Genomic DNA, 22,095 nt, shown 5'->3' with positions numbered 1-22,095 from the left:
TATCTATGACACACTGAAGTCACCAACAGGGCCACAGTGAAGGTAACTGGAAGCTTTTAAGCTTTTAATGTTACCATTAAAAGAAATACCATTCTGAGTTAGAGGGAAATCACAGTTACTGATATTAAATCACTGATATGAAGATACTTATCTGTATAAATGCAAGAAAAACCAACCCTTCTAATCATTAATGATTCAGATTATTCATGCTAATTTTACTAATCATCTGTAATGAAGGATGAAATTCTCCATTGACAGGAAAATGTGACATATCACACCTTTAAAATGAGATTGAGCTGTCATCCCAGGTACTCGCTCACAAACAAAAAAATCTTTCTTTTCCCATTATGGCCAAGTGTGTTTAGCAAAGAACAAGTGTCCCCTTTTTAACACGACTTGTCATTGAGAGGGAAATTGAACTCAGGTAGAAGATCCTCGACTCCTTTAGACCAGCGTGCTTTCAAATTTCATCACGCTTCACAGTTAGAGAGGTGAAATCATTTTCTATTAATCATGTTTGTTCAATACTGAGCTGTTTAAATGACTCAAATGAGGTGAAGGTATGAATGTGTTTCACACTCAATACTGCAGTTCTCACACCACATTGAGAATGACATTATATGTCATTGCAGCTAATAGGCTGTATAGACATCTGTCTATACATTTATACTATAAACTATGCTAAAGGTGAAAAAGTAAAGAATATTAAGTAGAGAATTGAGAATAACAATTTTATCCTTACATTCACTGAACAATCTTGGGGGATACATTGTTGTCACAAATAAAATACATTTATATATATCTTCTGAAACACTGAAACAAATGAATTATAAGCTCACAGATGTCTGTAGTTTGAAGATGGATGAACCAAAAACTTCAGTTAATGCACAATTTACATAATTCAGCCAAAGTATGTCTTACTCTAACAGAACACAAGGAAATACTGATTCGTCCTTTCTCTTTTTTTGGGACAACGTTTCAAGGTTTTCTGGGTGAACCATTCAGATGCAAAACTACATGACAGCCTCCTAGAGTTTTGTTTGAATAGTTGATTCAAATCCTTTGGAGTGTGAACAATGATCACACTCCATGAAAAAACAAAAACAAAACTGCTGTTATATAAAAGTACAAGTACTTCAGACTTTCGGTGTGGTAAAATGGGATTCCAAATATCACTGATATGAAAAATATCAGTGATAAAATATCATTGCACTGTGCATATTATATCTGTCTATGATTTCAATACAGCAATGTCCATTTTCTCTATCCGACATTCTCCTTATATTTAAAGCTATTTATTGGCCACAATGTGAACCAAGACATCCACTAGCAGTGCTAGCACCATCTGCAGTGCAATGATAGCCGCTTCCATTAAATGTTTACGATGGCACAGCTGGGTTTGTCTAAGAGTGTGAGGTGACAAATACTGTTCCGGCTTAAGTTGACCTTCAGATAAGAAAACTCGGCTCTGCTGGGAACGTGGTATCAGTCAGTCAAGAGACGAAAGTGCAAACAGACAAGAGAGCAAATTATGTATTTTGATATTGGAGGGTGATTACAGGGATAAGTCATTGTTCATGTGTTTTGCTTAATGAAGTGTTTGACTTGATAAATTGATGGAGTTCATTTGTTTGGGGATATAAATTTCCTGTCATGAATACTTGAGAATGTGTGTTTAGATACTGTGTATGGGCATTGATATGTGTGTGAGAGTGCATGCAGTAGGTTGGAGCTAATGCATATTTGGTCCAAAATCTGTGAATGCGTGTGGCCATGTGTTCACTCCTCCTCTGCCTCCTTGCTATTCTCCACTGGGGGTACCAGCAGCAGTTCACATCAGGCTGCTCTTCATTCCCCCTCTGCCCCATGTGTGTGATGTGCACAGCGTCAGAAATTTACAGAACCATAAATAAAACCATAAAACAGCAGTTTCCCCTCCTGCTGTCACACTGCACCACTACAGAATACATACACTTTTCATTTCCCCTCTGTAAGACCTTGGTGAGCGGGAGCGAAGGAGAGAGGGAGGATATGAGAGGGAAGAAAGTGAGTTAGGCGAGGGAATGGGGGGTAGAAGGGCAGAGAGAGGCGGCATTATGTAGAAAGGTGTAGCAGGGGAAAAGAGTGAGCGGGAACATGTGTAGAGGGGGGGTATGAAAGAAAAAGCAAGACGGAGAGATAAAGGGGGAATAGATTAATTTCTTTAGACTGAATCCCTGAAAGAATGAGACGAAAACATTAGGTGAGTGCACGAGCAGAAAAACATGGGCAGTGAAAAAGAAAAAGAGATATGAAAAGAATAGAAGGTCAGGGTACGGTTTGCATCTCAAGAAACAAGGAAAAGGAGAGAGCTCATAGTAGAGATGTCTGCCTCTGGCAGGGACACTGGGTAAGACCTCACTGAACCAAGTTTGTCAGACACATCTATCTGTTTGACTACAAGATAAAGTACATTGCTTTGCCCTCCTTTGAAAACAATCCTTTCCTGTATTTAGAATGCTTCCTGAATACTGAAATCTCAGGCCGCACACACTGCTGACGGCTTAAGCTGCAACGGCAGCTTCATCTCAGCAGCAGAACAAAACTTTAAAGGCAGTCCTGTCAACATATTCTGAGATTTATTTTTTTCTGAATTCATATCAAAATGTTTTTCCCCTGCTGTTTCGCATCTTCAAAATGGGATCCAAATGACTCCCCTATTTTTCTAATAAGGCTATTGTGTGTTCTTGGAGGGTTTGAACCAAACATCACAGCACAAAACGTCACTTAAAACTTCAACACAAGGAAAATCCCCGCTGCTTCAGTCAATACAGCATACATCAGTAGAGTCTTCACAAAGCATGTTTACTTCTTAAAGCAAAGAGGCTTGAAGGAAGGCTGTGGAGAACTACTTTTATCACCGCATGCCCATCAAGTGCTAAAGGTGCTTTAAGATGTTATCACATGACCTTTTGTGTTATCAACTCCATTCCAAGAACAAATCTTGGCTGATCAAACTACATGCTTCTCATTATGCATGTCTAAATTGTCAAAATACTGCATTTCTATGCTTTCTGCGATTCTTCATGTTTGGAATGTAACTAAAAATATGGAACATGTAGTGAAGTACTTATTAAAACACTCAAAACACTCATTTGCATGCTGATGTGTTTGTGAAGGCTTACATTTCATAAACAGCATGCTCTCATTAACAGTGAGGGCAAGCTTTCTAATCTTACCCAAAGTTTACTTTTAATTAGGATTTCTCAATTGCTTCAGCTCTCTGAGAGACTCAGATGCCGAAATCCATCTGGGTTCACATGTTTTTGTCTTGTTTTTTTAATCAAACCTAGCACCTGTCAATGTTGTGCGTGCGTCTCTATGTGTTTCATGTTGCCCTAGTTTATGTGTTGATTTGTGTATTCACAGTTGCTGGTGCTTTGAAATGTTGCATATGTCCCTGTGTGTGCGAGTCTCTTTGTCCAGCATTGGGTCATTTGAAGGTCGTTTACCATTATGATTACATTTTAAACACTGCATTTGGAATAGTGAGTGTAGCTTCATCTGTGTATTGAGTGAGGTATTTGGAAGGGCTGGAGAAAGAGTGATAGGCAAAAGGAAATGCATATGGGTACACGGATGTATAGATGAAAATGTGTGTGTGATTTCGTCTCAGACTCAAACACATTAATGCATGTTTGTGTGTTTCTGTATGCACGTGTCAGACTGTATGTATTAGGTGTGAGCAATATGGATACATTTTATGTTTATAATTCTATATCATGATTGAGACACGGAAACCACTTAGAGATCAAATAATCAGTGGTGATTTACACCTTTATCTATGTTGATTATGGATTGGGTTCTGAGCACTGTCTTGACGTGGGCGACATATTCAGATACCACTGAATGACGACTTCAGGATTACTGTGTTGGACAACACTGACTGTTTTCATTAGTCTTCTTTATTAAAACAGCATGACAGGATGTATCATCTGAGCCCACAAAAACAAATGCACAGTTCTCCTCTGTTGCATTAATGCAATTCAGCATTTTCTTTAGTAATGCCATTGCCAAACTTGCTAATACACTAGCACATTAATTATATGCCACCATGCTACATAGCAGCCTCTCTAGGCTTGTTTGCTGCGGTGTCATCTGAAACAGAAATCTGGGACCAACCAGGACTTAATGACTGTAACTCCAAGATGTGTGTATGTGTGTGTATGAGAGTCTTGTGGTTGTTAATGCCTGTATTATCCTGATGATGCTGAAGTTATAAAGAACCTGGTGGAGCCAGTGTTGTGGAGTACTAGCTGCTTATTTGCATATCAAGCTGAGTGGAAACCTTACAGAGGAAAGCCTCCTCAGCCTGTCATCAGTGGGCTGACAGCCATTGTTCATGGTTCACAGAAGTTTCTCTCACTCTCTATCACATGCATAACACACACTCACATACACACGCATACATAAAGTAACACACTTTGAAGCACAAACAAGAGCACAATGAAACTAGCGTACACACACACACACACATTCATAACCACTAATATAAAACACAAGCATTTAAAAGAAAAGATACATTCATACTCAACCAAATTTCCCCCTGACCCCTTCCCCAACACACACACACACACCCAACCGTATACACACACTATGCAGGGAAGAGTTGGTTAGTGGATGACAGCTATTCAAATTTGTTGTTCATTATGATCCCTGCTAAGCCAAAAACACCATGATGAAGCAGGTTTTAACACACACAATCGCACGCACTGTGCCAAAAGCCATAACTCAGCCTGCGCTGCTGTGGGATGAAGGCTTTTTAATATTAAGCTGTTAGATGGGAGAGGGCTGAGTCACAAAGAAATGACTAAGGAGGTTTTTCACACGCCAAACATAACACACACACTTGGGCACACACGTATAGGATAGTAGTTCTGTCAGTCATAGATGGAGACCTATTGTCTCACTGACCTTCCTTTTCATAATCGTCCATAAGGGCTTTGCTTTTTACTGGAATAAAGTTTAGCGGTTATTTAAAAGTCCTCAAAATCCACACTTGGAGGAATTTCATCTGTTGGCAATAGCTCTTGACCCCAATTTACTTCTTAAGGGACGTAATAGATGGCTGCCAGTGAGAAGCATAACGGGAAATGGGTGTTTAAACACAAAGCATAAAGCCTGAGGCATGTAATAGCCATTTAAACTGTGGCTGCCATAGTTTTGAGTGAGCTCCACAATCTATGTACAAAACCACTGGAAAGATGTTTCTGTGCGCTAGAGTTTAGATGAAGCCTTAGTTCCGAGCCCAAAACATTCATCAGCTGAGGCCTCTGAGCTCCAAATACAGGTTACAATCAAAACTATATAAAGAATTTTATATAAAATACTGCTAAAATAGAAAGTCTTGAATTACAAACACAACCATTAAGTCTGTAAAAAAGCTTAAAAGGTATCAAAACACAGGCTGATTTAGACTGTATATTGCCACATCTTCAAGTAGTACTGTGATGAAGTATTATCTGGATGCATACTCCAACATGTAACATCACAAAATACAAAGTCCAAGGAGACAGCTGTTAGACTGATAGGGTTGTCAAAGATCATAACACTGTCAAATATGTATTTTTCACTTTAAACATACATAGGCCATATAAATTATGGAAGACAGCTGCTCTCAAAAGCCAGAGGCAACAGACTTAATGTGTCGGCCATTTAAACTGAGCACAGTGTGCCTGATAAAAGCTTCAGTCACCCCCTTTTTCATAACTTTCATTCACTGTCTGTGTGCAGGTGTCTGTTAGCTTGAGTTCTTTTAAGGTTTATACAAATCCTTTTAATGAGTGCCAAGGAAAGTTTTATCTCTCAAAAGTAGCCTTCATATAACTAATGTAAATGCACTGAACAACTTTACAAAAGCAATATCCATAAAAGCCCAAGGAAAAGGGAGAAAATAAAAAATTAAGCCAAGAGTGAACCTTCGAACAGTCTGGCTTTTAAGATATTTGAGAATTTAAAAGTCCAACTCCCCAATAAAAATTACTGGACTTGACAGAATCAGGTTAAATATTCTCCATAGATCCATGTTTTTGATCTGCAGCATTATCAAGGGCAACAGAAGCCACATTGGACCTCTACCTCTCCATCATGCACCCACACCCACTGCTTTCCCTGACATCTGACCTTAGCATGACGGCTCAGTTTCTAATCATGTCAAGGGATGACGTTAGCTCAAAACTTTCAAAGAGTGAATATTGGACACACCTCTAACAGATACATTTGGTAACTTATTAGGAAGTTCAAAATGTTAATAATAGTTAGTTTTGGTATATGAAATATATAACTCTTGACTGGTATGCTTTGAATGAGCCTTTGTCCGTGTGTATTTGGCACAAGGATAAGGTGTCATTAATTGTTCGTCGGGGGTTGTAGCGGATCTTTGCTGCATGCTTATTGCATGTATTGATGCATGTGTCTTGTTCTCATGATGCACAGGGTTGAAGGGAAAAAAGGAAGTAACAATGTGTAGATGTGTTGTGTTAAGGAACACAATGACCTTGGCTTCATGGGTTGTTTCTCATGTTAAGTAAACAGGGATGAAAAATGCAGAAAATGATACAGGTCATTAACATCCCAATTACAGTATGTATTAACATCAATATGAGATATCAGTGTGTACGAGGTTTACCGAGCTGAATATATCTGCAGCTCTGTAACATTTAATGCTAAACACGGCTAAACATTATCATCAGTGTAAATAAGTCCGTAATGCTAGGGAGAGTGCAATGCATACCCCAACCTTCAAATAACTGTAGGCATTAATGTGGTAAAACATTCTCTCTCACACACACACACACACACACACTAGAGCTGAACATGTCAGTGGTTTCCTGTGGGTGATTCTTCTGCTGCTTTCAAGGCTGTGGAGACTCAATGACATCCTTTTATGTCAGATTAATATTACAGTGGTTATTTGCTGTGGGTGGTCCAGCGCCACTTATTTTCTGCAGGGTAGAGGTGGGTAGAGTAAGGGCAATGGAATGCACAACAGCAAAGAAAATGAGCAGGGAAAAGTAGAGGTTAGTGCTACTTAATGCAAATAAATTGGCAGGGGTCTTAAAGTGTAGGCAACACCAATGAATAATCAGAACCTGACCAACAACAGCTTGTTCTGGGTTTATATACCTGGGCATGACCAATCAAGAGTGCAAAGACCTCATCCTTATTTTACATAATTGTTGGTATTAGCAAACCAGTATGAGCTCAGTAAATGACACAAGAAAAATGGTCTTACTCTGAGTATATCATTGCTGATGCAACAGATATTTAAAGTGCAACTAATTGCAAGACTTTGCAATGTACTTTGGAACAAAATAAGGCTCATATTTAAAATCCAAAGCATAATTATGGGTGGCACAGTGGTGCAGTTGTTAGCACTGTTGCCTCACAACAAGAAGGTTCTGTGTGGAGCCTGTGTGTTCTCCCTGTGCCTGTGTGGGTTTCCTCCGGGTACTTCAGCTTCCTCCCATGATCATGCAGAAGACATGCAGGTTAGGTTAACTGGTGATTCTAAATTGCCCGTAGGTGTGAATGTGAGAGTGAATGGTTTGTTGTTGTCTCTATACGTCAGCCCTGTGATAGACTGGCTAAGTGCATCCCACACCTGGCCCATGTCAGCTGAGACCGACTCCAGCCCCCTGCAACCCTACAAGGATAAGTGGTATGGTGTTCCTGGAAAAGTGTTGGAGCCTTGGTGTAAGACACTTCAATCGATGATGTGTGTTTTTAAAACTGATTTTAGGGCTGCAGCTCACTCTTTCATCCTTGAGCGCATTGTAGCCACTGTGTTTCTAGTTTAACAGCACGGTGCTGGGCAGGTGACAGGTGTGTCTACAAAGAAAATGGTGGGTTCATCCAGGTTGTGCTTACATCAATGTGTTAACTCCAGAGTCATTTGACCCAGGTGTGAATACCAGTTGTACACTTTTTCATTGCCAACAGAAGCCCAATGTTAGCGAGTCCTAGCGGGTTGTTCGACCAGTGGAAAACAGGCATTATGGTGACCATTACTGACTGATTTTTGTGTGCATATATGATCAAACCAAATCAAATCAAATCTCTCTGAGGTAAATAAATCCGTACTCTGTGTGTGTGTTTCATTTTGAGGTCTAACTGAAATGTTTAATGTGAACTTATAATTTGCACATTATAATTTGCAACTACAGTTATAAATCTTAAGGCTGAATTCTATACAGGTGGAATAAGAACATGAATAATAACAAACACCAGAATGGCTCCCACAGATGGTTGCTGTATTATTTGGTCCAAGGAACAACAGATGCACTGCTTGACATTTAGAATAAGGACAATTTGAACAAACAAAAGTAGAGACTACTGATGAAAATGTAGATGATTGCAGCACAGCAGATTAGGAGAGCTAAAATGAACAAAGGAAGAATACGTTTAAAGGAGACATGAATACAAGAAGAATATTGAATTTGAGGAACTATTCAATTATTGAATGAAAGTTTGACAGTTGAATTCATAAAACATCAGAAAGATACACATTCCCTGAACCATCAGTTGCAGAGCCAACAGGTGTGCTATTTTACCGCTAATCAAAAGTGTGCACTTCATGCTCCTGTCTGAACTACAATTTGCATATTTCCTGTTTAAAAAAATCAGAAAAGAACAATCACGTGCACTGCAGAAAGGCAGCCATCAACAGAAGAGTGTAGAGCGCTTCAGTTCCTATCTCCAGGTTAACATTATTATGGGAGGGCCGGGTAGAGCTACAAACCACAGCAGATTCGACGGAGCCAGAAACAGAAGCCCTGAAGCATATCAGGCAGACGTTATGGGCCACAGGAAAACTGCTGCTGCAGTGAGACCAGGGCAGGAGGAGCAGCATCAAAGAGAAACCATCCTTGACCACAAGTAATCGTCTCATTTGTCTCAATCATCTCATTTGAAAGAAGGTGGACGCTTGGCAGGGTTGTACGATCTTATTCATAGTCAGATCGTCCTATTGTCACCCTGTGAAATTGCCGATATGATCGCAGGGGGTCTGGGGGGTGTTGTTACTCTACACTATGAGCAAGAGAGAACCAAAGAGCGGGAGAGAGTGTCGAGTTTTGCTCCACTTTCTCTCTTTCATTCTTACTCAGATACCCTGACTAATGGCAGTAGGATGATAAATACATTTTATGGCTGTGTTAAAAGAAATAATAAATGACTCAAATTTAATAATAATAATAATAATAATAATAAGTATGAGAAGAAGAAGAAGAAGAAGAAGAAGAAGAAGAAGAAGAACAAGAACAAGAACAAGGAACAAAAACAAGAAGTGAATAAATTCATGGCAAAGGAAGCCAAATATCATCTTGACATTGGTAAAGTTATAAGCTATCAACAATCACTGATCATCTGCGATCACCAAGATCACCGTTCATCTGCACAACCCTAACGCCAGCACAAGACTGCCATATGTATAAAAAGCTGTCAGCATGATGGTGCAGGTAAGGTAAGGCATCTTTACAGAATTTTCTTTTGTTATTCACTCGCACTACAAAGAAAATCATTTTCAAATATAATTTATTGTTTGTATTTTATCATATTCATATAAGACCTACAATAAACCAAGGTCAAGCAGGGTTGCAGATCCTATTTGGTTAGCATGAATTTACCCAAACAAAACATACAAATGTACAACAGGTTTAGACTGTGATGACAGGTCAGAAGTTTGTCTCCCAGCAAAGAGACTGAGCATAGTAACTAATGGAAGTTTGGGAAAAATTGAAACTAAGAGAAATAGATCCACAGGATGAAGCAGGTTTTTTTAGCCAAGTGTATTGGCAAGTGTCTGCTGTGTTGACGCATCCTAGAGCAAGGAACAGAATCTCTTCCGCTCGTCTGCTGTTCAAACTCACTCTCCTGCAAACTGCACCTGTGATATCTTCTGTAACCTGATATCAAATAATTGAATTAATGTAAGTAATGAGCACAGAGGAGGAGGAATAAATGAGGGAATCAGGGAACAAGAACTTCTTGTGCAAAAAGGGACAGCAAAGAATGCTTTATTGCAAATTGACAGCATTACAGTTGAGATTGTGGGCGCCTGTGTGCGTGTGCATGCATACAAGCTCCCTATAAAAGCTTCCGCAATCCCCCATTTCCTGCAGCGTGTCAGCATCCTCAAACGTCAAATAAACGAGATGCCTGCCATCAAGTCTCTTTCTCTCCCTCTTATACGTCATCACATCTAAACCTTTTTTATCACCCTGTGCTCACTTCTTTCACTAAAATCCTTCTTTTCTCTCTTCATTTTATTTTTTTTCCGATTCAGCTACTCCCACCCTGTCGCCTCTCCATTCGTCTCTATTTCTACCACATCCTCCTAACACTTCACCTCACCAGACCATTTTGCATGCTGCACACTCCGATCAATTTGATTACGCCTTTATCGGATTATCTGAATTAAGACTCAGCACCTACACAGTTGGCTAGCAATTTAAGGACATGACCAACTGTGCTATTTTCTACAGGGGTAGGCTGGTGGTAACTTAAATTGCTATGTATAGTGAATATACATACAAGGAATTCTCAAATAGCTTTGATTTATCTATTTTTTTTTTTAATCTCAACTGCAGATGAAATCAGTCCTTTATTTGATACTGTTCTTCTCCTGTTAAGCTTTCATTGTGAAACATTTACAAGTAGTTTCACTGACAGAAGCTTAATACCAACAGAAAAGAAGCAGCTGGAGAAAATGTAAAGAGAACAGCATTTCCATCAAAAAAGAGTATCAGAGCAGCTGAATATAACATGAATGTGATGTTGTACTGAATTAGTGCTGTGTGACTGGACATTATGCCAACTTTAATAGGCTTTATTTTATTATTTCAACAGTGGCTCTGATAGAAGAATTAACACCAGGAGAAAAGTAAGTAACACTGTAGGACATGTTCAGCCCCAGGGCTTCTGATTAAAGATGTTTATATCCAACAAATTTTCTAGAAAGCAATCTGTGAAATTAGCAAAATACCTTTTCTCACTTGACCTTCCTAATAAACTTAATGCAAATAATAAGAATATGAACATATACTATATACTGTATGTATTTATAATAAATTATTACCAATTATCACACAAAAGTACATTTAAGTTGACAGTACTTCTGTCTTCTTATTAATTAATCTTATTAATGCTCACCATACACAAGACAAAGAGACTCCACGTACTTTTATAAAATCTTTCATAGGAAATTATATCATAAAGGAATACTGCCCTGAGCTACTGTCCACACCCATCTTAAAATATACACGTCTGAATGCAAGTTCAAACACGAATAAACACATACACAGAATGACACTTTTCAATGACAGTTACAATGACAGGGGGATTTTAGCACTGGTGCTTGAAAATAAAAGCAACAAGCAGATGGTGATAAGTACAGTAGCTCAGCTGTCACAGCATCTGATGATGAGAGGGAAGAGAAATTGGGAGTTTAAGAGAGAGAGAGAGAGAGAGAATGCAAAGTATTGCAGCTAGGTAACTAAGAGGTCTTTCCATCTCTTGAGCCAACGCACTGATCACCACATTTCATTCACGTTATTATACACGACATCCACAGCACATTGCAGTTACTTAATTATTAAATTATATGCTCTCCTCCTACATTGTTACCTTCACTACACTGCAGTAACTTCATTATTTAGTGGTACAGTCCCCTCCTTCAGTGTCATTAAAACAGTGCTGTCCTTTCATTGGACAAGTCTCAAGAAAAACACCACAGCCATCCACAGGCTTTCTCCAGTGCCTCTGTGATGTTGCAGATCTGTCTCCTTCCTGTCTCCTCTCTCCCTCACACTTCAACAGGCTGAAGGCTCTGAAGAGTTTTCTATGCAAAGCCCGTGCATTCAGCCTTTACTGCTGTGCTGGCTGACAATTGCTATCACAACGGTTTTATATATATGTACCATGACAATGGTAAATTTGGGAGTTCCAAATTTCAGATACAATTATAGCTCCCACACAGCTACAGTACAAGTCTGGAACATACCATCTGCTAAAAAAGTCATGTTAAATCATCAAGCCATCTGTTTTCATACTCCTTTGTTTTTAAGATGTAGAAATAACATGAGAAGAAACTGTAGTGTGGTCAGGGTGGTGTAGTTTATAGTGGAAGCCTAATCAAGTGAAACTCGATCACTCCAACATGAGCAAAATTAGGTTAGTTAATATCTCCCAATGTCAGTTTCTACTCTATTGGCAAGCGTCTTGCTTTCCTTTAAGATCCCAGATTTAAGCATATGTCAAACACATGCCTCAACTGACGTATACAAATTTCTGTTTCTGAGCAGATTGCGTCTGCCATGACCTTCAGGAGTTGACTGTGCTGCCAGCAGTATCTCCTTTCTCCTGGTACCACAGGACATCAACACATGTGTTCCACCTTCAGAGCAGTTCACACTGTGGTGTCCCCGCCTCGCCTTCATGTCTCAAAGGCCCTGCTCAGACCTGGCATTAAGATGCGTCTCGGGTGATCTGATCACAAGTGGACAGCTCTAAGTACGTTGGTTCACACCTGTCATTAGAATGTGTCTCCACATGTGTCTCAAGCGACCACTTCTCCACTCTATATGCAAATAAACATGTATGTGTTGTTGTTTTTACCCACTCCAACTATGAGAGAGAGAGAGAGAGAGAGAGAGAGAGAGAGACAGAGAGAGACAGAGAGATAGAGCGGGTCAAGGACGCTGCACACAGCTCCACATTGTAATATGGTTTTACGCATTTCAAATAGTAAAATATTTTCGGTTCATTATGGTGGGAATAATGAGACTGTGACAGAGGACGTCAGTTGAGTAGGTGGTTCTACTGTGTGGCCTTGGATGTATTTCAATTTGTTGAGAACATTAATACCTGCGAATATGTATATATACAGTAACATGTTTTTGAACCTTTTAGACTCTCTTTAACCATTTGAGTCAATGTGATGAAAATTTATTTAACTTTTCAATCACATCATTTTAAATATCTCAGTAAATATTACCACATACGGAATCAATATTTTATTTTAAGGTCCTTTTTCTCACCCTACTTGTGTGCACTGTGGGATGTTATAATCTGAAACATAAAAACTGAAAATTAAGATGTCTTGTTTTGATATTAAAATATATATATTTTTAATTATAAGTGATTATTACCGCAATGCTTTGCTTATGAGCAAAAATTACAGGTTTCAATCTTATTTGGTCTATTCTGTCTGAAATGTCACAGCAGTGTGCGGTTCTAGAGAAAATATAGATAATAGAAACTGAGGCCAAACTTTCACAAAGAAATCAACAAGACAAAACCTGTATGCTCTCACTGAAAACCTGAGCTCAGCTCTGTGAGCAGACATGTGCACTGTGTCTGATCTAATTTCACATTATAAATTATTGATAAACTACCCTAAAAAAGGGAACACATGATATAATTAACTTGGACTGAGGGTATTTCATCTCATCCTGCGCACAAAAAAGTTTGCTCAATAACTGTCTACTCATCCCGAATTTACACTCTGGATCAAAACAACATGAATCATTGCAGAATTTTATTCTTTAAAGCAAGAGTTAAAACAAGGTCTGGATTCAAGCAAAAAGCCTCCTTTGGGTCAGCAAGGCTGTAATGGCTGACAGCCCAAAATTCTTTTTTTATATATAAAGATCATACATTTTTCATCATAGAAATGCTTTGAACCCAAGTGTGGGGGATCATTTCAACGGACTTCTAAAGAGTCTTAGCGTCACCCGAGAGTGGCACACTGTTGATTTTGGCTTCTCTGAGCAAGTTGTGTTAAAAACCTTGCACAGACACAAATTTATACAGAGAAAACAAATGCACAAGGAATAAGGGTACATGACACAAGATGCAGTGTTGCAATGGATGCAGCAGTCAAACATTTGAGAAAAGAACTGATGTTCCTAATTTTTTGTTTCATATTCTGGTCCTTCCACCCAACCCCAGAGGGAAATCATTACTTCCAGCTTTCTAAATATGCATGTGATTAATTACGCATCTTGTTATCACTGGCTAATCTGCATACGACTCTCATGTATAAAAGTCCCTCTCATTACCATTCACAGGGCCATCTCACAGGTGTGCTGAGTAAATATACAACACATTGCAGCTGATCAAAAAATACGCACACAAAAACGGGTTAATAAACAGGAGTGGAAGCACACACACAGTGGCATATTCAAACAGGCATACAGACATGTTTAAACAAGCACGGACACACAAGCGTGCTCGCTCAAGTGTATAGACTCCCAGAAACATACAGGTGCACATAGAGACGCTACGAGTGGACACCCACTAAGAAGCAGACGCATTATGCAACCCCACCAACAGAAGGTCCCAGTCTCCCTCATATGGGCGGCAGTTTGGTCTGTGCCAACTCATTAAGAACACAGCTGGCCATAAGGCTTAGAGTGGGGTAAGACCACAGGGGTCCTCAGATGGGTGTCTGATTGAATTTTCAACGTTCAAGAACATAAAAAGCTGATTGTGGCATGTATGTGTCTTCAATATACAGGGTATGACATTTATTAAAAATGCAGCCTCATTTGACTAAAGGGAATTAAGCATCTGTACTTTACATTAACTCATTATGCAAAATTCTGTAGAAGTTGTTTCCACTGTGAATTAAAGTTTGCGCTATTGGCAGCAAACGGTTCTGTGTAGGGAAGGGAGTAGCTCCTTCCTCAGCACTTGATGTTAAACTCCCCCTGTGTATCAGCAGAGCTCCAACCTCTGCTTGAACATCAATACATTTTTCTCCCTCACTGTCGATACAAAACACTCATCTTCAGGCTACTTAGCACCACCAATCTCAACACGTACCTTGGTTATTTTGGACATTTATTTTCACCAGCAAAATAAATGACAGTGAAGTTTTTTTTTCCTTTCTTCTCACAAATCAATTTTTCCTGGACCTTTGCTGGATACCCGTACTATTTTTCTTCTTTAAATTTCTTAAACATTTGATAAAAAGTTCATTCTTTACCATGTCGTCAAGACTGAGTGTGAACTTTCATACTCAATTTGTATTTGTTGCTTCTGAAAGGTAGAGATTCTACTGATCCTACAAACAAAGTTGGAGTCTAATTTCTGCTCTGGCATCATTTAAATGCTAGAAATGAAAAAAGGCGGGACTCACTCAGGTTCCACTTGAGTCCAGTGGTGACTGTTTGGCAGGGTCCGCCTACTGGAATGAGACTGCACCAGTCCCCCTCCAGGCCTGTGTTCACTTCCAGTTTGTGGCTGCCCTGTTGACACCATAACACCAGAGAAAAAATTAATGAGCATTTGTCTGTATGTTTGTGTGTATGTGACAGAGTCAATGGCAGGTAGAAACAAGGACAGTGGAAAGAATTAAAAGACAAAATAAATGTGGAGAAAGACTTCTTAAACCTATTCAGCCCCAAATGAGAAACTTAGCTTCTCCACCCAGGGAAGAAAGCTCATTAAAATAAATTACTGTACTTGTCAAAGCTGTAACCCATTTTCAGAACATACCCACACTTAAAAGGATACATTGCCATTTTGAATTATACTCTACTGTCTGCCATAGGGAGTCAAAAGATTTTTGTACTGACACCACATAAACATCCTGACAATCAGCTTGTCACTTGCGAAGCTGGTTATACGGGTTGTACTATTAAGAAATGAATATGTCACTTGAAGTCAAGGGGCACTGCATTATATAGCTTATTTTATTAACTCAAAGGAAACATTATTTATCAGTGATGGTGAGGATGGTTGACAGGGTTGACTTTTTTTCAAGGCATCTGGGGGACAGATGAAGAAATGTATTTGAGCTACAATGAAGTCTTTTTATGAAGTGCCCTACAAAGAAAATAAACAAGAACAAAATTTCGAAATGTCACGGTATTCTTTTTAGAAACTAGGGCTGGGAGAAAAAAGGAAGAGCATCACATAGTGTAGGTGCAAGGTAGTGTCAGACTCTTCAGGTTGAATAATGACTTCGCTTTGAATGCACTGGTTGTAATAAAGCCTGATGCCGGAATGCAAAAAGGTCAAAACAAACTTTCTCTCATTCACAGTGTATAAAAAATACTAAGAAACTCAGTCTCATTACAGCAAATACATGCGTATTCAGTAAAGGGAACGCTGGAAGTCAAAAATGCTTGAAATCTTATAATTATGTATCGTCAACACTTTGAATGTCTGCAGGCTAGCAGTACTAGGTATGCTCAAAGTGCTATACACCCGAGCATTAATACAAAGACAAAAAGTGTTGACAGCTAGAGCTTAGATCAGTCATCTGAAAAGATCATACGGACACAGAAAAAGGCTGCAAAGACAGAGACAGTCAGTTAAGAGTTTGAAATCTTGAAGGTGTGACATGTTTAAAGCAGAGTTTTCCTTGCTTGACTTCTTAGAGCTGCGGAGCCAGAGGGAAGTAATGATGGGAAAATTCTAAGCTTTGGAGCTTTTGGTGTTCAGGAAACATCCCTGAGGTTGTTTTCTATACATAAACACAGTTCCTTTGTATAAGTGTGTCGGAGTGAGAGAGCGTAAGAGGAAGAGTAAATACATGTGCTCCTGCACATGAACAAATACATATACAGATTGGGAGGAGGTGGTGCTGAGAGACTCGAATCTGGGTAAGAATGTACATTTTCGTGGTTGTGAGGCTAGCTGGTGGATTAACTGCAGAAGCAACTGTTAAACTGAAACATGGGGAAGAAGAATAAAATAAAGCTCAAGGTGGAAAGTTTAAATTTTAAAATGAGACAAATCAAATGCAGTATTTTGAGTATGAGACAGAGTAAACTATGCTTATTCTGTTCCAGCAAATATTGTGATATTGTTTTTGGTTTAATGTGGTCATTATTTCCATAGTGTGAACTCTACAGCAATTTAATGCCAGATTTGAGTTTCAATTTAAATGATTTTTATTTTGAAAAATACTTAATAAAACTGCATTAAGAAGACAAATGCAGACATTTTATCAAAGCTAGCAATCAAAGTAAATAAGTTTGTTGATGGTGCGATATGCAAACAGGCTTCTGTGCATTGTAATAATGGAGAATTAAGAATAAGAAACATAAAACTAGGCCAAAATAGTGGTGAACCATGTTCTCCATCTCCTACTAAGATCTTAGTGGGAGACACGTTCAGTATTCACTGCATGTTCATGTTTCATATTTGAATGCCACATGGTTGCTAACTTACTCCAGCACAAACATGCCTCCCATATAACACTTTATCATTTAAATCAGCCCTTACTTTGACAAATTTCACTCCTCAAAAGGGCATCAGGTAAACAAGCTTGTAGATTTGACCTAGAGTGTGTGTGCTCATCGAGTGATTTATAGCATGGACTTGGCTGACACAGTGCTGTGAATTCTCTGTCCAACACAGAAATAGGCTTTCTTAAGCATCTTCAGGGGCTGGGATAGCAACTTAAGGAAATGTGGCTTTGCTCGGCCCTCCGAGTGAGTCTCAATAAAGCAGACAGTAAGGGAAAAACAAACAAAAGAGATTAACTCAGTGCAAGTTTTTTTTCTTTTCTTTTCATATCCATATTGAGTAAATTTAGCATCACCTTGGGACCTAGACAGATTAAAACATCTTCTTGTCATGTAGGGACTCTGAATAAACAAGCCTGCAACCCTTGCAGTGTCCCTACCCATAATTTAATAAAAGACATGAGAATTATGCAATGCCCTGAGCCAGCTGCAGAAAACACAAGACTTCTACATATTTCCCAAAGATAGCACAATAACACTTGTTTCCCATATGACGCCTCATATGGGAAACAAAAGCTAAAACAAACAGGCACAACCCTGATTAAATCAGAGTATGTCTGAGCAATGTTTTTCCTGCATAGAGAGTAACAAGGCGGCTGCCTCTGTTAAATTGTATATTTTGGATTTCTGTCATTTGTAATTGCAATTCCGACATTGTGTATTATAATCAGCACAGTGCATCAGGAAAGGCGCTGCCAAAACTGCTGCAAAAGAAAAGAGCCTCAACTTTCCTCAAGGAAATTCCTCTGAAGAGTGTCTGTTTTTTTTATTCACCAAATGCTTTCTTGAGCAGTGGAAAGGAATACAAATGTTAACTCTTGTCTTTAGCACGTCTTTTCTTCCACTAAAGGTAGCAGCTAATCAGTTAGGCCTAGCTCGTCTCATCCCTTTCCGATAGCCACTGACTGTAGCCTCCAAACTTCCCTGAAGACGTATTGCTGCTCAGTGGGCGTATTATAACCTCGTCTTGTAAATGTGACGATGACCGTAGCTCTCATTAAGCAACAATCACCACAACTCGATCCCAGCAATAAAACATGTTCGGTGCTGGTGGCAGAGAAAACTTACAAATAGCCTTGTTAAAATATCTTGAAATTGTGAAAAATGGACAAGGTGACATCTCCTAAATTGTTATAGTTTATTACTGTCCTTTTGGAAGATAAGGATTCACTTGAATTCTTAAAATATGTTGCTAGTAAAAAGTGTTTGCTCAAGACAATTGAAAGCAGGCACACATACAAGTGTGAGCGCATGATCCGGATAGTACAACCACCACCTCTGCTGAGTCACAGATGAACTTAAGCTTGCAAAATGGACTTAACTGGTGACCTAGCTGTGATCTTAATTTGTTGTGTGTGCACGTTAGATTGTGTAGAATATGAACAACTCTGTATGTATTGATTGCATCACCCGATCCCAAAGCTAACCACGTAACAAAGCCGTGATTGCATGGAATACGGGTGGTGAGGATATTTGGCAAAAGTTGTAAACACGTCAATTACAGATGTAACTTAAACAAATAGCACCGGGCCTTTCGAAGGTTGCGTTCACCTTCATGTACAGGCGTCTGCGTTCATCACTTGCTGGCGAACTGGAGCTGAGTTGACAAACGAGCTTAATTTACCCTCAGTGAAGTAAGATTAATTGGAGGTGTCGAGGTATGAAGCAGCAAATGACAATGCGTCTTTGGAATAATGACAAGAAGCAGGGAGGGAGTGTATGAGATAGAAGTTTACGTACTTGACATATTACAAAATGTCATCAGGAAGTGTGACAGTTAGCTGTTTGTCCTGAAGATCTCACAAATAAACAACACAGGAAAAAAAAAAGAAGGTTAAAGAAGAGCAGTGTGTGTCCCAAATGGCGGCTACCCAGCCCACTTGTAAATTCAATCAACTGAGGAGCATGAGAAAGTGGCTGGCACTGAGGAAAAACAATTTGGGAGCATCAAACGAGACTCACTCTCACTCATGCACAACAGCAAATTGGGGCACCATAAGAGCTGCAAAGTGTGTGCGTGTATATGTGTGTGTGTGTTCTTGAAGTGATTACTTAACAAAGAAACAAAGTGTTCAACACTCCAATCAAGGTGGGAGCAGAACAAGGAAAAGAAAATGTTTAAGAGAGAACAGAAAATGAAGAGAAGGACTGGGAGAGGGGTGATTAGAAGTGGTAACACAGGAGAGCAGAATGTTAGTCTAGTGTGTTAAAAACACACTGTGATTCTGCCTTTATGTGTAGTTTTTATATGCTACTCATAAGACAGATATAGCCAGAGTAAGTCCACTTTTAGGTTCATGCAAAGTGAAATACTGGGAGGCTGACATTTTAAAAACTCAAGGATATATACAACAACCAATTTATTCTGAAGCAGAAGTGTTATAACCTCATTTCTTAGCTGTATTTCACGACACCTGCAAAAAACAGCAAAAGCTGGCTTTGTAGCTCGGAGAGAAAATTAAATGAAAAACATGGACAGAATAAAATCATTGCAGAGTGAAGAACTTCATGGCATGACTATGCATACGTGTGATGGCTATCTGCCATGTGTTTATAATACACTCACAGGTCTGAGCAGATATGCCAGGCTAGTCCCCTGTATGATTAACACGGGCAGCTGTGTCATGGACAGAGCGTGGTGAAGTGTCTCGACAGATGCCATGATCTGGTCAAATCTGCCTGCAAGACCGCCCAGAGTCACTATGGCATCCACCTGGAAAGACAAACAGAGTTTAATAAGACACAGGAAATGCCATGGTTTGATATATTTGGATTTTCTGGCAGGATGCTGCTGAAGTGACAGGAGAAAACACCTTTTTCAGCTTATGGTAATGTGACTTGCTTTTTTGCTGGCTTCAGAAAAGAGAATGAAGAAAAAGACACAAACAAAAATGTTTTTCTGTGCATTTGAATTTAGGGAATACAAAATCTGACAGACAATTAGAAGGATTGCCTGATGGCAGCCCTAATTTTAGGAACAACTTAAATCCTATATTAGGAAATATTATGGCTTTATAAATGGATGCATTGTACAAAACATTAAGAGAGTCAGACTCATGACTAAACAGTTGTAGCTATTTGAATTTAACGCATTACTAGAGCTATGCATATGTGAACTGTCATTAAAGTTTTGCAGCACTCCTGTGTAAAGTGTGTAAAACAGACTGAAACTAGAGACAACTCATTATATGAAAAGAGGATGACATATGAAAAAAGTTTTTCCTCACATCAAAATGTTTTATGTGCCAAATCTGGTGAGGATTCCAGCTTTATGAAAACAAGTATTGTCTGTGCAGCCAAAACCTCTGTGCTATGAGGTGCATTGTTGTCTATGAATACACATCAATGAGCAACACTATTTCACTGGAGGGCTTGTTCCTTTATTACCCTACCATGAACACTGTAGTTTATTTTCAGTCCACCCCACATATACCATCCTATCATGCCATTTAATAATCGCAAGTACATCAAATCCACAGATGAAAACCTGCAGTGTGCAGCTGTTTTAGGAAATAACTTTACCTTTTTTAAAAACAAAGTGATTTTACATCTCAATTTGGAACAAATGAACTTGAGCACCACAGAGAGTCTGGGAAATTATGTTGTTTGGGAATGAGGGGTAAGGGGTATTGTTTTTATTGCTTTTACTCTGTAAAGCACTTTGTGTTACATTGTTGTTTATGAAAAGTGCTATACAAATTAAGGCTGATTGATTGCTTGAAATACAGGGGACTAGTTTAAAATAACATATAGAATATCACCAACCTTTTTATTTTATGAAAGAAAAAACTAATAACTAACAACTGCAACAACAAAATCCATTGGTACACTTAAGCTTTAAACACAGAGCTTAGAGAAAGAAATGGGGGACAGATAAACAATCAGAGGTAGATCAAACAATGAATTCAGGCCATTACACTGAGGCTAAACTTCTGTCTCTTGAATTAAGAGGTGAACACGTTAATAGCAAATCAACTGAGATAAGTGGATTACTTAAACCAAAACCATTCCCTGAAACCTCAGAGCTAAAATAAGGTTCTTTATAACTTTGAGCCAGCAGTTTACTTAAATATAATATTTACCACCCTCAGCAGTTATATCCTTGTACAAAGTCCCCAAGCAGTCAAGCACCAGTGCTGACAGCTGTAAAACCCAACAGAGTCTAGAGGGCAGAGGCTCTGTCACAGGCTGACAACTGACAGTCACACCATCATGGAAAATGAACCATATAGGCCTACCATCAGTCACACTGACTTCACCACAGTGTTTTCACTTCAACCATACACTGTAAATAAGTAAAGAGAATGTAGGAGGTAATTATTCTGCATTACCTTTGCTGATGTTGACCATAATTGCTTGGTCCTCAGCTTAAAATCAGGGGAACAGCAGCTAATCATGGACAATTTCCTTCTCTGTTTAACAGTTTCTAATTTTGAGAAGTTACTACTCTTAGCACTACAGCTGCTGATCAGTCAGATCAAATTTGCTAAATTCATTTGCTACAATAACAGATATGTGACAGATTTCTTTTTTTCTGTGTGTAAGTATATGTGCATGCATTAACCCATTTTAAGTACAGAACAAGAAAGTCCTACAGAGTCACTTAGCTCCTTACATAATAGGAACTGAATATAATGTAACTAACTTCCTGCTTCGGGAGATGGAGTTAAAGCAAAAGTGAGTGCTGAGATTGAGGTTACTTCAACATCTGGCATACACCCCCATATACAGAGGCATCACTGAAACTGTAAACAACAACATTTAGTAAATGAACTCCCCTCTGTGAAAGAGAATG

At 39.0% G+C, this 22,095-nt stretch overlaps 1 protein-coding gene across 3 annotated transcripts in view; it reads right to left on the bottom strand.

Annotated features, from left to right (window-relative positions):
• Positions 1–22,095, bottom strand: part of tpk1 (thiamin pyrophosphokinase 1) — a 68,553-nt gene that overhangs the window by 5,995 nt on the left and 40,463 nt on the right. For all 3 annotated transcript variants that reach the window (XM_071485440.1, XM_071485437.1, XM_071485439.1), the window contains exons 7-8: positions 19,867–20,013; positions 15,182–15,290 (exon numbers count right to left, since the gene is read on the bottom strand). In XM_071485440.1, coding sequence (XP_071341541.1) covers positions 15,182–15,290; positions 19,867–20,013 — 256 coding nt within the window. The remainder of the gene's footprint in view (positions 1–15,181; positions 15,291–19,866; positions 20,014–22,095) is intronic.

This window comes from Trachinotus anak, unplaced genomic scaffold, assembly GCF_046630095.1.
Source record: "Trachinotus anak isolate AG129_WGS33_773 ecotype Australia unplaced genomic scaffold, CSIRO_AGI_Tana_v1 ptg000009l, whole genome shotgun sequence".
NCBI classification, from domain to species: Eukaryota; Metazoa; Chordata; class Actinopteri; order Carangiformes; family Carangidae; genus Trachinotus; species Trachinotus anak.
Note: the sequence above shows the minus strand (reverse complement) of the source record. Positions and strands in the feature narration are given on the sequence as shown.